We start from the raw sequence: 13,912 nt of genomic DNA, 5'->3' as shown, positions 1-13,912 counted from the left end.
CCATGCCGGGTCTGGCCGCCTCCCAGCCCAAAATGTCAGGCCTTGGAGCCAAGGCCCGAGAGTCCATTTTCCCCAGAGGGCGGCTAGCTACCACCACCCTCCCTCTTCCCTTGCCCAGAGCGTGCCCCAACCTAACACGGTTTCTGGGCTCCTGGGCCTAGTGGAGACTTCCCTTTCTGACTCCGGGTGGTTGCCTTGGGGGCCCAGGGGAGCGAGTGCCTTTGTAGTGAAGGTTGGTGGCTACAGTCGTTTTAATTAGAAAGCTTTCTGTGGTTTCCGGGCCTTGCCAAGGTGAATGAGGTGCCCTGGAGCTCACAGGGCCTGGCCTCTGGTGGTTTCTCCGTTGCTCCTGTGGGGCTCTGGGATGGCTGACTGGCCTCGGCTGGCCTGCCCCTGCTCTGAAACTCACAAACCGTTTTTCTAGCAAGGACATTTTCAAGCCAGCAACTCCCCAGTGTGGGGACCCACATACTCCTGATGCCTCACAGTGCTAGGAGGTGATTTCAGTTTTTGGAATTTGGGAATATTGAAGTCCTTGGTCGTTTCTCTTTCCAGTGAAACCTGGTCAGGGTTGGGAGAGGGGGTTATTCCCAGGAGGCTTGACTTTGGATTTTTGCAGGACTGTCTGCCCCCTTTCACATTAATGAGCTGCAGGGCAGAGGCTGCTGGGGTCTATGAACTTTCTGTCCAGACTTGGTGTGTAAGTCCCTAGCCTGGTCTGTAGCCTTCCTGACACGCTGGACCGGATCTGTCACAGTCTCACATTCCTAAAGTGACCTGCCCCCTGGTGTTTATAAAGGGCATTGCAGCAAAGTGTTGGGGCTACTTCCTTCTGGTGAGAGGCCCAGCAGGAAATTTTCTTTGAATTTTTGAAAAACCCCATTAGCTTAGAAACCATTAAAAATGTCATGTCATCAAGCCCCTGGAGCGTGGGCATTGGTTCAGGATGCAAGGCTTCCCAGGTCCTTGAGGCAGCAGGTCCCAGAATGGCAGTTGGCTTGCACCCTTTCCTAACCTCCTGGAAGACCCTGTTTGCTTGTGCCTCGTGGCCTTGTGGAGCTGGGGTTGGGGAGTGGGGAGCAGACCTGGGCCTCAGAGAAGAGCAAGTTTTTGGAATCCTTTATCAGGAAAAGTAGGTCTCTTCCAGCCCTTGGAACAAGAGGGCAGAGGGGCGCAGCGTCTCCCTGGGCTCTTGCTTTGCCTTTGGACACCTTTGCTGCAGAGTAGCCCCTACTTTAGTTCCCAGCTCTGAGCTCCCAGGGCATGCCTGCAGGCCAGTCTTCCAAAAGCCTAGATGGCCCTACTGACCATCAGCTCACCATCTAGGCCAGTAGGAGTCCCCCAGGGAGTGCCCTGCCTGGCCAACAGCCAGGTCACTGGCCACCCAGCCTTGGCCAGGCCTGGGCCTGTTCTCCCCCCGGGACCTCCTTCTGGGGAGCCCTTTGGTGGGGCCCTGGGAACAGGCCATTCTGTTTCTATAATGTCTGGCTCCCAGCTCTTCTGGCCCAGCTCTTTGACCTCACACATACCAACTCTTCCCTTCTGCAGGCACCGCTTGGAGGAAGGTCAGGCCACCAGCTGGTCACGTCGGCTCAAAGTGTTCCTCTGCTGCACTCGGACGAAGGACTCGCAGTCAGTAAGTATCGGGAGTCACTTCCCCCAGACTCACATCCTGTGATTCAGGCACCTTTCTCTGCTTTGGCAAAGCCGAGTGGGCGGGGCTGGTTGGAGGCACTGGGTTTCTGGTGCAGGTGACAGCCTGCTTCTATGGCGATCCGTTATTCTTCACCCACCAACTCCCCCCAGCCTGTAGAGCAGCCTTGGAACAGAGTTTAGGAGACGAAATGCTCACAATTCAGACAACCTGAAGTCGGAGGAAAGTAGCACATCCTCCACAGCATGGATTTGGAGGGCACAGCGATGCCATGTAACGCTTAGCATGGTGCTGGGTGGCGCACAGTCAGCCCTCACCGACCAGCGCTTTGAGGAGTGAGCAGAGGGGCTGGCCTCAGAGCGCCAAGCACTGCAGGAAGAGGGCAGGCTCAGCTGTGGGCGGCCCTGGGGCGGGGAGGGAGGCAGAGCCCTGCAGCACCAGGAGGGACCATAGAGGTCATCCAGCACCACCCCTCGTTTTGCAGATCAGACAGCTGAGGCCCAGAGAGGTGGAGTGACTTGCCCAGCATCCCACAGCTAGTTAGTAGCAGAGCCAGTGAGGTCAGGAGACCACTCCTCCCGAGGCAGACAGCAAAGTGCCCTCCTCGGAAGCCACCGGGAAGCCTCGCGTGGCTCGTCCTCACCAGCAGCACTGGTGACCCGTAGAGTGAGTAATCCAGTGAAGAAAGCCCCTGAGTTCCCGGGTGGGCGGGGAGCACCCTGTGGTCTCTCGGGGAGGTCCGAGGGGTCATGGTCAGGGTCTGGGCTGCAGGCAGGCCATGTGAAGGCAGGGAGCAGTCCCCTGGCAGGTAAAGGCTGGGCCTGCCACCATGTGGAGTGCCCGGCCCCCCTCTGTGGTCAGAGCCTGGTGGAAAGGCCACACCTCACCAGGAGCCCTGAGCATGGGCTCTGCCGGACACGGATGGTCCAGGCACTTCTTGATCAGCTTGTGTGGTGTTCCTTAAAAACCTGAATTGGACACCAGCGTTTGAAAGTCAAGGCTGTTTATGTGAACTCCCGTCCTCCCTGATTGGCGACTCAGGCTCTCCTGGCTGGTCAGCTGGAGCTCAGCAGCCTCTGGTGCCGTTCGGCCCTTGGGGTGTTTCAGATTGCAGCGCTTGGCTCTTTCTTTATTTTTTTTTTAAATATTATTTATTTTTAGTTTTTCGGCAGACACAACATCTTTGTATGTGGTGCTGAGGATCAAACCTGGGCCGCTCGCATGCCAGGCGAGCGCACTACCGCTTGAGCCACATCCCCAGCCCCGCTTGGCTCTTTCTTATGAATGCGAGACACTCCAGGGGGAGGCAGAACCTGGTGTCATGAGTGGGTTCCCACCTTGGCTTCTCCTGACAAGATAGGGAAGATGGGCCCGCTCCAGCAAAGCAAGATGCAAGGGAGACCCAAGCCCACCAACCCACAGGACTCGCAGCTCTCCCTGCTTCCTGCCCTGAGGCTCAGACACAGGCTGTCCTTGGGCCAGGGGCATGGAGGAAGCCTGGGGGCACTGGCCCATGATCATACTCCTTCTTGGGCACATTGTGGGGAGCCACTGGGCCTGTGACCCCTGGGCAGCAGGAGAGGAAGCCCAAGGCTCGGAGGTTGACAGAATCCTTTGTCTTCCAGAGTCATAGCTAGTGGTCAGAAGCAGCCAGGAACTTCATTTGGCTTTTCTGCTTGAGAGAAAGTCTAGAGAGAAAGAAGCCAGCACCGTCCAGGCCGTGGCTCCTAACGTCTAGGGAAAGAGAGGAGGAACTGGCCAGGTGGCCCCCGTGTGTGGCAGGCGGTACAAGCCTTGGGACCTCCCATGGGAGGAGCGACCCAAGAGGTGCAGGAAGGGTCAGTGTGGTCCCAGATAGCTACTGCCAGTCCTGTCAGGGCCCTGAGGGTCCCAGCCGCACAGGGCCACCTGGGGCCAGGCTTGGCTGGTGCTGCAGAGGTGCAGGGGTAGAACTGCCCTGAACCTCACTCCTGGTCTCTCGTCCCCCTGTCTCCATGCCACTCCTCCTGCCTTCCCGGACCTCGTAGGATGCCTACTCAGAAATCGCCTACCTCTTTGCTGAGTTTTTCCGGGACCTCGACATCGTGCCATCCGACATCATCGCTGGCCTGGTGCTGCTCCGGCAGCGGCAACGGGCCAAGCGCAACGCGGTGCTGGACGAGGTGAGCCCCTCTGCAGCCAGCCCCCCTCCCTGCCCCTGCTCTGGCTGCGTGGCTTGCCCACCTCACAGGCCCTGGAGGTCGCTGCCTTCCCTTCCCCAGCTCAGAACTTCAGCAGCCGCCACACCGCTGCGGCTCAGGGCCCTCCATTTCTGGGCCATGTGCTTCTTCCAGACTTCCGATCCACGGCCCAGTTGTGACAGCAGCTGGGGCTTCAGCCTCCTGCTTTATCCCCATGTCCCATTCCCTGTCCCTGCCAGCGTACAGTCAGGTCTCACATCTGTACAAAATCCTTCCCCCGGGACAGGTCAGGAAGATCCCCAGGGTCTGATACTTTGGGCAGAAAGGGAGCAACTAAAAATATGGGGACACTTCTGGTTTGGGAGCACTGGCTGGGTCTCGGAAGAGCTGGAAGCCACCTGCTCCTTCGGGCCTCTCAGGCCTTTGGGAACAGGCAGAGCCCTGGGGACTGAGCTTGGGGATGTGCCACTGCCCATCTTCACATGCCTGTTTCACAGGCAAACAATGACATCTTGGCCTTCCTGTCTGGGATGCCAGTGACCAGAAACACCAAGTACCTCGACCTCAAGAACTCGGTGAGTCAGAAGTCACTCCCTGTACGTCTCACCTCCCCCACCAGTTCCTCCCTGTGCCGGAATCACCTGAGCAAACACCTCCCGCCGCCCTCCTGCGTGGGCCACACTACTGCCCACCAGCTCCTGCTCAGCCCTCCAGGGAGCCTCCTCCCAGATCACCGTCCCACCCCACCAGCCCCATGTCATGCTGCTCTACAAGCAAAACCCCGAATCCCTTAGCCGGCTCCAAGACGTTTGGCCCTGGCCTCTTGAGATGGCAAACCACCTCCCGAGGGTGAGCTGGGATATCATTGCTGCCACTGCTGTCATAAAGGCACCAGGGCGTAGCACTGTGGTTTCCAAGCCTTTTAGTAACAGAGCCTTTTCTAAGTGCCTAAGTGGAAATCCAGCGTGTCACAGGAGAAGGTGGTGCCACCCTGTGGCAGCAGAGCCCTGACCCAGCTCACTGTGCAGCCTCGGCTAACACCTAGCCACAGCCCTGCCGAGTTGGGCACACCTCTGCTCAACTGCTGGTCACTCTGACCTTGCGCAAGTCCCTCATCCCTCTGAGCCTGTCCCTGCAACTGTAAAATGGCCCTGGGCACACTTTCCTTCCCGAGCTAAGGGAAGAGGAGCAGTCCTGAGTCTAGTCCCAGCACAATGCCATGGGTGACCAAGAGGCCTCAGCCCTTGGCTATCTCATCATTTATGAGAGCCTCAGGTTGGGCTGGGGGTAGCTCTGTGGTAGTAGAGTGCTTGCCTAGCATTCACAAGGCACTGAGTTCGATCCCTGGTACTCCCCAAAAAAAGCCCAGGCCCCAGCCCTTTCTGTCTCTGCCCCCCAAAGTAGCATTTACATCCTCTTGAATCAGCTGATTCTGCTTTCCAGGGAGACAGACTTTCCAGCCCTGGGCAGAGGGGCAGGGCAGGCAGAGGGGCTGGGTCCCCACTGCCTGTGGCACAGGTTGGTAACACCCCGCCCGCTGGCAGGGTTCTCTGGAGTTGAGTAACTGCCTCTCCAGCTCCCTGGCTCATTCCTGGAGAGCAGACAGAGGATGCGGGCACTCCCCCTCTGGGCCCTGATTAAGGCACTACCTGTTCCACTTCACAAGATGACTAATCACCCTCCTTACCTTTTACAAGAGGACTAATTCCCTCTAAATGCTGCAGTCCTCTTGCTGGAGGCTTTGCTGGGACACCTTTCTCCCCACCTCCCTCTATCCCGGTGCTGATAACAACCATGGCGTCCGCAGCAGCCAACAGGCCTCCGACCTGTGGGGTTTTAAACTGGCGCCTTTCTTTAGAGTGATCCTAATCTCCCCCAGACGGCCCTCCTCCAGCCCGAGCCTGGGACTCCATGAGTCAGTCATACCAGGTACCTGCGGGCCAGAGGATGTGTTGACTCCTTGCCCAGTGTGGCCCACCCTGCTGCCTATAGCCAGACACTCTGGAGGGTGTTGGAGATCCCAGGGCCTTTCAGGGTTAAATTCCCTAGCAACAAAGTCCCTTGGCTGGGCTTGACTGCTGAGGTGGTGATTGCCACGCTGCCCCTGGCCCCTCACTCTCTTCCTTCTTGGGAAAACAAGCGAGGAAATCGATCCAGTGCTCTGAGTGATTTTCTGTCCCCAAATCGTTAATTCTGAGATTGGAGCGACAGGACAGGTCCCAAGAGATTCGTGTCCTGGTTACATGGAGATAATTAGGGAAATATAATTTTCATCTAGAGGCTTGGTCCCTCCTCCAAGGCCTGGGTCCCACACCATCCCCGCCCGTGCACCCCTCCCTGTTGGGGAGCGATGGCCAGGCTCCCATCTCTGGGACTGTTGGACTGAGGCTGCAGAGCCCCCCCTGCACCCTGTCTTCCAGCACGAGATGCTGCGTTACAAAGAGGTCTGCTACTACATGCTCTTCGCCCTGGCTGCCTACGGCTGGCCCATGTACCTGATGCGAAAGCCCGCCTGTGGCCTCTGCCAGCTAGCGCGGTCCTGCTCGTGAGTATCCTGCCCCGCCCGTCCCCAGCCACCTAGTGCCTTCCCTCCCCATCAGTGTGCAGGGCGGGGCTAAGAAGATGAACCAGTGCCTGTGGGCTCTCCCACTGAACTAACCCGGGGGCAGCAGACCTTGCCCTGCCTCCACCTCCCCCCATCCCCCCCCCAGCGGATTATCTTCCTGGGCTTGGCCGGGCCTCAGCCTTCCCCTCTGTGTCAGTCCCCAGCAGCAAAGCTACGGGCTTGGGAATCACAGCTCTCGGCTGTCCAGACTGTCACTAGCAGCCTTGAGCACATTGGTCTACCTCTCTGGGCCAGTTTCTGCATCTGTAAAATGGGGATGTTGATCCATACGTCATGGAATGTTTTTAGAGGACTAAATGAGATTCCATACAGCGTCTACACTGCTGGATCCCTTCCCCTTCCAGCTCTTCCTCTGCCCCCTCAACCATTCCCGCCTGCCCACGTCTCCCCTGCTCTTGGCTTCCCTCCTGTGCTCTGCCTTTCCGAAAAGACTTTCTTGGGAGGGAGGCCCTATCCACAGAGGTCTCTGGAACCCAGGAAGGCCCTCTAGTGACAGGCTCCAGCCCTCTTCCCAGGGAGCTGAGAGGGCCTCAGCCCCAGATCTAGCCTGTGACTTGCCTCTACCATTAACCCAGTCCTGGGGGTATTCTGTGCCCTAAGTGGGCCAGAGAAGGGCTCCAGGAAGAAGCCGCCCGTCCTTGGTGGCTGTGCTGTCAGCCCATGCCAGGTAGAAGGAGGACAGCTCCCTGGGCTCCTGTTCCAGAAAGGCTGGCTTGTGAGGCAGGAGCTTGTCCTCAGCACCCCTGTCCTGGGGCCCTCCACAGCCACACCCACCTGCAGTGCCCGCTCTTTCTTCAGAAAGCTGGGTGGCTCTTGGGACTTGGTTCTTGGCAGGCCCCTGGCAGCTGATCAGAGGTAACCAGGGCACCACGTGCCTTTTCCCTCTTTGCCCACTGCACATTTCTTCCCTCTGCCCTGTCCTCGTGGGAGTCCCAGCCAGGGCGGAGCACAGGGCCAGCAGTCTAGAGGCCTGGCTTCTGGCGGGCCCTGCTTCGTCACTCGTGGCAGTGTGGGGACACCTCCTGGAGTCGGTTTTCTCATTTATAAACAGGCGGCGCCTGCCCGTAGGCTGCTGTGGAATCCAGGGTCCCTGGCAGGCAGGACCCTGGCGCTCTGCCTGCAGCAGGGTCGTGTGCATTTGCGTGTGCATTCTTTATGCCCCACGGAGAGCATGCGGAGTCCTCGGGCCCTGGGTGGGCCCAGTAAGGGCTGTGGGCTGAAGGCGAGGCAATGCCAGGCCCAGGTGTGCAGCCAAGGCCCTCGGACAGGCCAGGGGGCGCGGCGCTCTTCTCGGCCTCCCAGCCTGCCCGTCCCAGGCCTGGCTCCAGGTGGCTGGAGGAAGAGGGACTGCCCACCACCCTTGGGCCTGGGCCTCTCCCTTGGCAGCAGTTCCCCCACAACAGGACATGAGAGCCAGGCCTGCCCGTGCTCAGCCCCTCTGGCCAGCTGGGGCTCCAACCCTGCCCTGGATATGTGGCAGGTCTTTCTCCCACAGACACAGAGGCTGGTGCCCAGGCTTCAGAGACCCAAGGTGGCAGTGCTACCCTCAGAGACACTGCAGGGCTGCTCACATCCAGCCTGCTGCCCCTGCCCCTTGGTCGCTTCCTCTGGCCTTCAGAGACCCTTGTTTAGAAGCAGCCCTCACTGGAGTGGGGGAGTCCACATGTACTAATGACCGGTGGTGTACCAGGCCCTTTCTGAGTCTTGGACCTCTGGCCTCACACCAGCCTTAGGGCGCAGCCATGGGAGGAAACTGAGGCTCCTCCAGGCCCACAGAATCCAGAAGTGACACGAAGGATTCAGACCAGATCTCCAGGTCACACTGTTGCAGCCTCATGCTCAGCCCAGGGGGAGAGGACAGCTGTCCGAGAGTAGGAGCTCGGGCCTGGCCTGGGGGTGGTGACCTGGTAGTGGGGGCTCCCTCCTGGCCAGTGACTGATGCAGTGTGTCTCAGAGTGGTGTCCACACCGACCCTGTAGCTCCCAGGTCTTGCCTCAACCCTGAGTTTCTCAGTGAGGCCTGTCCCCTTTGGGAAGTGGCAACCCCACAGGTACAGCTTTGGGAGTAGACAAGCCTCTCAGCATCAGGGACATCTCGGGTTCTTAATAAAATCTCAGCTGTCATCTCAAGATAGTTGGCAGACCTTGTCATGTGCACCATGGGCTCCAGGCCAATCTGTTGGGTGCTGGCTCCCTCTGGTGGCCCAAGGAGCAGTGATCCCCAAATGGGTGCTCCATGCAGCACTCATTCACCCACTTCTGTGGGGAGCCCCGTCTGTGCCAGGCAGGTGTTGGTGTTGGGGACATGTCTGTGACCCCCACAGAGCAGACCCTGCCCAGTGGCACTCACTGCTGAGACAGTACGCAGGCAAGGAAATGTGGAGCGTGTGTGTGGAGGTGCTTTGGAGGAGCACAGCTGAGTGTCTCATTGGGATGTGAAATGCTGGGGTGGCCAGGGAAGACCTCCCTGAGGCAGAATGTTGAACAGGCCTGGGGAGGGGGGCATGAGTGAGGAGAGGAGAGGGAGGCACAGCCAGAGACCCCGGCCGGCGGGCAGGAAGGACCCAGGTTCTTTGTAGGCAGGAGCGTGTTGCTACACGTGGGGTATAAGTGGAAAAGTCACAGGCTTGGCTTATCTTCAGCAGGTCATTCTGCCACTGAGTGGAGAACATGAGAAAGTGTGGGAGGGGGACCAGTCAGCAGGCCACTGTGCTGTCCCCAGGAAGAGAGCCTGGGGAGGGAAGGAGGCAGGGTCTGGTTTGGAGTCCGCAGGCAGAGCCAGACTTGCGTGCTTGAGTGGAGTGTGTGGCAGAGTACAGGGCAGCTGCCACGGGGTGCAGGCGGGCAGCTGGGACTGGCCTCGTCAGGCCTCTGAGGGGAGATGCTGCATGGGTGGTTGGATGGGAGCACCTGGAGGCAGAGTGGGTCTGGAGGTTCCTGGGCACTTCCTGACATGTACAGCTCTGGACTGGTGAGCACGCAGAGCAGCCAGGGCAGCTGCAGGAAAGGGGCCTCGGTGCCAGAGGACAAGGGCCAGGGGCCCAGCCTACAGAACACTCCTGGGGCGGGGGGCCTCCAGCCAAGCTGGGAGGACCCACGGGGTCAGGTGCTGCCAAGAGAACAAGGAGTGAGCACTGGGAACTGGCCAGTGGCCTTGGCCACGTGAGGTCACCAGGGTGTTGAAAGTGGGTGGAGCGGGATGCCCACTGGAGTAGGTTTGAGGGGCTGAGAGGAGAAAGCGGCACCATCAGCGGTTCCCTGGCCCTGAACTGCCCGCCCCCTACCCCTGACCAGGTGTTGTCTGTGCCCTGCGCGGCCCCGGTTTGCCCCTGGAGTCACCATTGAGGAAGACAACTGCTGTGGCTGCAATGCCATCGCCATCCGGCGCCACTTCCTGGATGAGAACATGACTGCGGTGGACATCGTCTACACCTCCTGCCATGACGCGGTGAGGGGCTGGGCAGCGGACAGGCCAAGTTGGGGCCTGGGGTCGGGGCAGGCGGTTCAGGGACTGGGACACAGAAGCCACCCTTCCAGGTCAGCGGGAACCCTCGGCTTAGCCAGCACTGGCCCTGCAGCCTCCAGGCCATCCTAGGGGGCAGTGAGGAGGCAGCCCCCTCTTCCTCCAGACCCTGGGCCCACACCAGCTCTGGGGCTAGGAGAGTGGACACCCTCCCAACACCCAGTGCTGGCCCCACTGTAAGGGAAGGGGGAGCGGGAGCACAGGGAGGAGCAGAGGTGGATCTGGGCTCAGCAGTGCGATGGACAGTTGGGCAGCACAAGTCAGAGAGGGGCCAGGAAGGCAGTGAGGCCCCTGTGCTCGGGACAGAGCACAGAGCCACTGCCAGGAGTCCTGGCCCTGGGAGGGATTAGGGCTCAGTGGCCAGCGGAGCCTGATTGGAGCCAGGAATATGGGCTTAGGTCCTGAGGTCCCTTTCCCAAATCTGATCCCATCCTGGGGCCCCTCAGTCTCACAAGCTGCTGCTTTCTAGGTCTATGAAACCCCCTTCTATGTGGCAGTGGACCACGACAAGAAGAAGGTTGTAATCAGTATCCGGGGAACCCTGTCCCCTAAGGTATGCCACCGTGGCTCCCCCCACCCTGGGGTGCCTGCCTGTCTGCTCCTCGCCTCCTCAAACACCCCTCACCTGCTCCTCTCTCCCCTAGGACGCCCTGACCGACCTGACAGGTGATGCTGAGCGCCTCCCTGTGGAGGGCCACCGCGGCACCTGGCTGGGCCACAAGGTACTGGCCTCGAGTGTCCCCAAGGGCCCTCTCCTTCTCTACCCCCAGCCCACAGGTGCCTGCTGTTGGGTCCTTCCTGCTCACTGGGCCATGGGAGAGACTGCTCGGGGAGGTGGGGTTAGTCTGGAAGGTCGTGGCCCCACACGGGAAGCCCTGTCTGGCACCCAGCCTAGAGCCTGCCCCAGACACCCCTGCTCTGGGCCTCTGTTTCCTCATCCAAGTGTCCACCAGCCCCCACAGTCTGGTTGACACTAGGACCTAAGTGGGCCATAGGCAGCACAGGGCCAGTGTATTGTGGCTCACTGCTTTTGCTGGTCCCTGGAGGCCTCCTCTCAGCATCCTGCTGTGTTCCTCTCGTCCAGGGCATGGTGCTGTCAGCTGAGTACATCAAGAAGAAGCTAGAACAAGAGATGGTCCTGTCCCAGGCCTTTGGGCGAGACCTGGTGAGTGGCTTTCCGTGCCCCTGGGCCCTGTTCCAGCCAGCTTGTCCTCCTCCAGGACAGCAGAGCCAGGAGAGCGTGGGTGAATGTGGCCTTCCCCTCCTCTACTGCCTCCCGGCCGCTCCTGCGCAGTCCCTTGGGCCCCCTGTGGTACCAGCTCCCCCGAGGTGCCCTCTTGTCCCCGTAGTCACTGAGTGCCTGCTCTGGGCCAACGCTGGGGCTGCTGCGCCTCGCAGCTGCACAGCCGTGTGTCCAAGGGACATTTTATGGAGAAGCTCAAAATAAAGAACAGAACAGCAAAGAAAATAACCACCGAGCAGGTGGAAGGTGCGCTGCTCTGCTCGACTGTGATTGGAGCCCAGCCCACCACCCTCCTGGCTGGGCCGGCCCCTGGTGCTGCCTGCTGCCCCTTCCCTGGCCGCAGAGACCCCAGGCTAGGCGTTGGGGTGGAGGAATGGAGACAGGTGCCCAGGTGGCTGTAATAGTGCTAAACCATCCTAGTGTTAAGGTCAGATCAGGGAGGGCTTCCCCACTGAGTGCCCTCGTGAGGACAGACCCCCTAAGCAGTCACTCTGTGGGAACCTCACTTGGTTCTCCCTCTGCCCCAGCGTCCACCTGGCACAGATATGATTCCAGGCCTCTGGGGGGACCCCTCTGCCTCCTTGGTATCAGCCAGGTCAGTGAGCTGGCACAGGGCCAGGCTCTCAGGCTTATCTTGATCCCCAGGGCCGTGGAACCAAGCACTACGGCCTGATTGTGGTGGGCCACTCCCTGGGTGCAGGCACGGCGGCCATCCTCTCCTTCCTCCTGCGCCCACAGTACCCGACCCTCAAGTGCTTTGCCTACTCGCCCCCGGGGGGCCTGCTGAGGTGAGCTGCTGGGGTCTCAGAGTTGGCTGTGGCAGGCTGGGCTCTGGGGCTGCGGGCTGGGAGCTGGGGACTGGCCAGTAAGTGGAGAGTGTCGGTCGGGTGAGGGCAGTGTGAAAGGCCACGTGATCCCAGTCCTACCCTGGCAAAGCCTTGTAGGCAGGAAAGACAGGGCCGGGAGGGCTGACCCAGCCTTGCAAGTTCCCTAGGAGCCCGGAGTGCAGGAGTAGGGGTGTGCTCCTGGCCGAGCGCCACCTCAGGGACACCACATCCTCCCCGTGGCCTGAGCACCTACCTGGGCTTCCCTTGCAGTGAGGATGCTATGGAGTACTCCAAGGAGTTTGTCACTGCTGTGGTTCTGGGCAAAGACCTCGTCCCCAGGCAAGTTCCTTTCCTCCCGCTGTGACCTTGCCACCTGGCCTCATCTCAGTCCCTAGACCCCAGGTCTCTCACTCAGCCTCCCAGCTCCCTAGGGATCCCGTGCTCCCTCCTTGCCCTTTCTCGCCTGGTGGTGAGAAGACAAGGAACGGGTGCTAGCCCCACCCTGCATGGCCTCTCTCTGCTCTGCTCTGCTCTGCTGAGCTGCAGACTCCCCGCCACCCCTGACCTTGGTAGACTGGTCTTGTTCCTGGAGGCTAGGCATGGACTACTCCCCTGCCCCCTCCCCTGCCCCTCTCTAGCCCCTGACCAGGCCCGGCTGATGCCATTCTGCCTCCTCCCACAGGATTGGCCTCTCCCAGCTGGAAGGCTTCCGCAGACAGCTCCTGGATGTCCTGCAGCGTAGCACCAAGCCGAAGGTGAGTGCCCACCCGGCACCCTGGCCCTGGGCAGCCCTGTCCGTCCCTGCCCTTGTCCCCTGCTGGTCCCTTGGGACAAAGCACAAGAGGTCCCAGCTACTGCTGGCCAGTGTCATGGGAACTTCAGGCTATCAGACCCTCAGCATCTTGAGCTCAGCCCATCCGTGTCACCTAGATGGGAAAACAGACTCAGCCTGGGAGGGACCAGCCTTTGCTCACATAACCAGTGGTCACCATCTCAGAACTAGAAGCGAGGGCTGCCTGAAATCAGGAGAGGTGATCCCTGAGGCTCAGTGCTTTGAGCAGATTAAGGAAAGTTCTGCTCCAAAGCCCATGGAAGCTGGCCAGGCCCAAGGAAAGCTGGGAGCCCCCTGGGGAGGATCTGGGCTCAGCGTGTTCTGATCTTCTGCTGGGGCTAGAGGGCCAGCCCTTCTAATATGCTCAGGTGTCGGAGGATGTTGGTGGGCTCTTCCTGTGCAAAGTGGCCTTCAGTGCATCAGGAAGGTGGGGTGGGGTGTGCTCTGTGGCCAGGCACCCTGGGGCAGGCCCCCCGCAGGTGGAGGCACACTTGGGCTCTTTGATACTCGTGAGGTCCCCCTCCCTTAGTTCCCTGAGGTAGGCCCTTGCCCATTTGCCATTTCAGCCCACCTGCCCAATTTCCAGGTTTGGTGCCTGTGACCAAGTGGACAGGCAGGGCCGTGGACCAGGTCCCATGGGCAGGGCAACAGAGCTTTATGGGCCTGTGTCTGCCTGGAGCACCTGGTTCTGGGGAGGAGGACCTGCTCCTGCCAGACCCAGGCCTGGGCGTCATCAGGCCAGAGGCAGGTGGCTGGGACCTAACCCAGAGTTGGCCAGGCCTGGTGGGTACAGCTGGCCCCAGCTGAGGCCTGTTCTGCCTCTTGACTTGTGGAATGACCTAGAGCCATCCTTGCCCTCACTGGCCTGTCTCCCCATCCACTAGATGAGGGCTTGGCTGATCTTGCAGCCCCTTGCCAGCCCTGAAATTCAACAATTCCATGTCATCTGTCCTTGGCATCTTATTGGCCAACTGGCCACCGTACACCTCAGCCACTGCCTCTTCAGGTGGGCACCGACCTTTAATGCT

General features: G+C 60.1%; 1 protein-coding gene across 7 annotated transcripts in view; it reads left to right on the top strand.

Annotated features, from left to right (window-relative positions):
• Dagla (diacylglycerol lipase alpha) overlaps positions 1-13,912 on the top strand; it is a 59,472-nt gene that overhangs the window by 39,206 nt on the left and 6,354 nt on the right. For all 7 annotated transcript variants that reach the window (XM_026407515.2, XM_026407509.2, XM_026407514.2 and 4 more), the window contains 11 exons: positions 1,549-1,636; positions 3,682-3,816; positions 4,332-4,409; positions 6,255-6,379; positions 9,754-9,907; positions 10,452-10,535; positions 10,627-10,704; positions 11,067-11,147; positions 11,871-12,013; positions 12,323-12,391; positions 12,735-12,807. In XM_026407515.2, the coding sequence (XP_026263300.2) occupies positions 1,549-1,636; positions 3,682-3,816; positions 4,332-4,409; positions 6,255-6,379; positions 9,754-9,907; positions 10,452-10,535; positions 10,627-10,704; positions 11,067-11,147; positions 11,871-12,013; positions 12,323-12,391; positions 12,735-12,807 (1,108 nt within the window). The remainder of the gene's footprint in view (positions 1-1,548; positions 1,637-3,681; positions 3,817-4,331; positions 4,410-6,254; positions 6,380-9,753; positions 9,908-10,451; positions 10,536-10,626; positions 10,705-11,066; positions 11,148-11,870; positions 12,014-12,322; positions 12,392-12,734; positions 12,808-13,912) is intronic.

This window comes from Urocitellus parryii, chromosome 4, assembly GCF_045843805.1.
Source record: "Urocitellus parryii isolate mUroPar1 chromosome 4, mUroPar1.hap1, whole genome shotgun sequence".
NCBI lineage: Eukaryota > Metazoa > Chordata > Mammalia > Rodentia > Sciuridae > Urocitellus > Urocitellus parryii.
The sequence above is the reverse complement of the archived record's forward strand: the minus strand, read 5'-3'. Positions and strand labels throughout refer to the sequence as shown.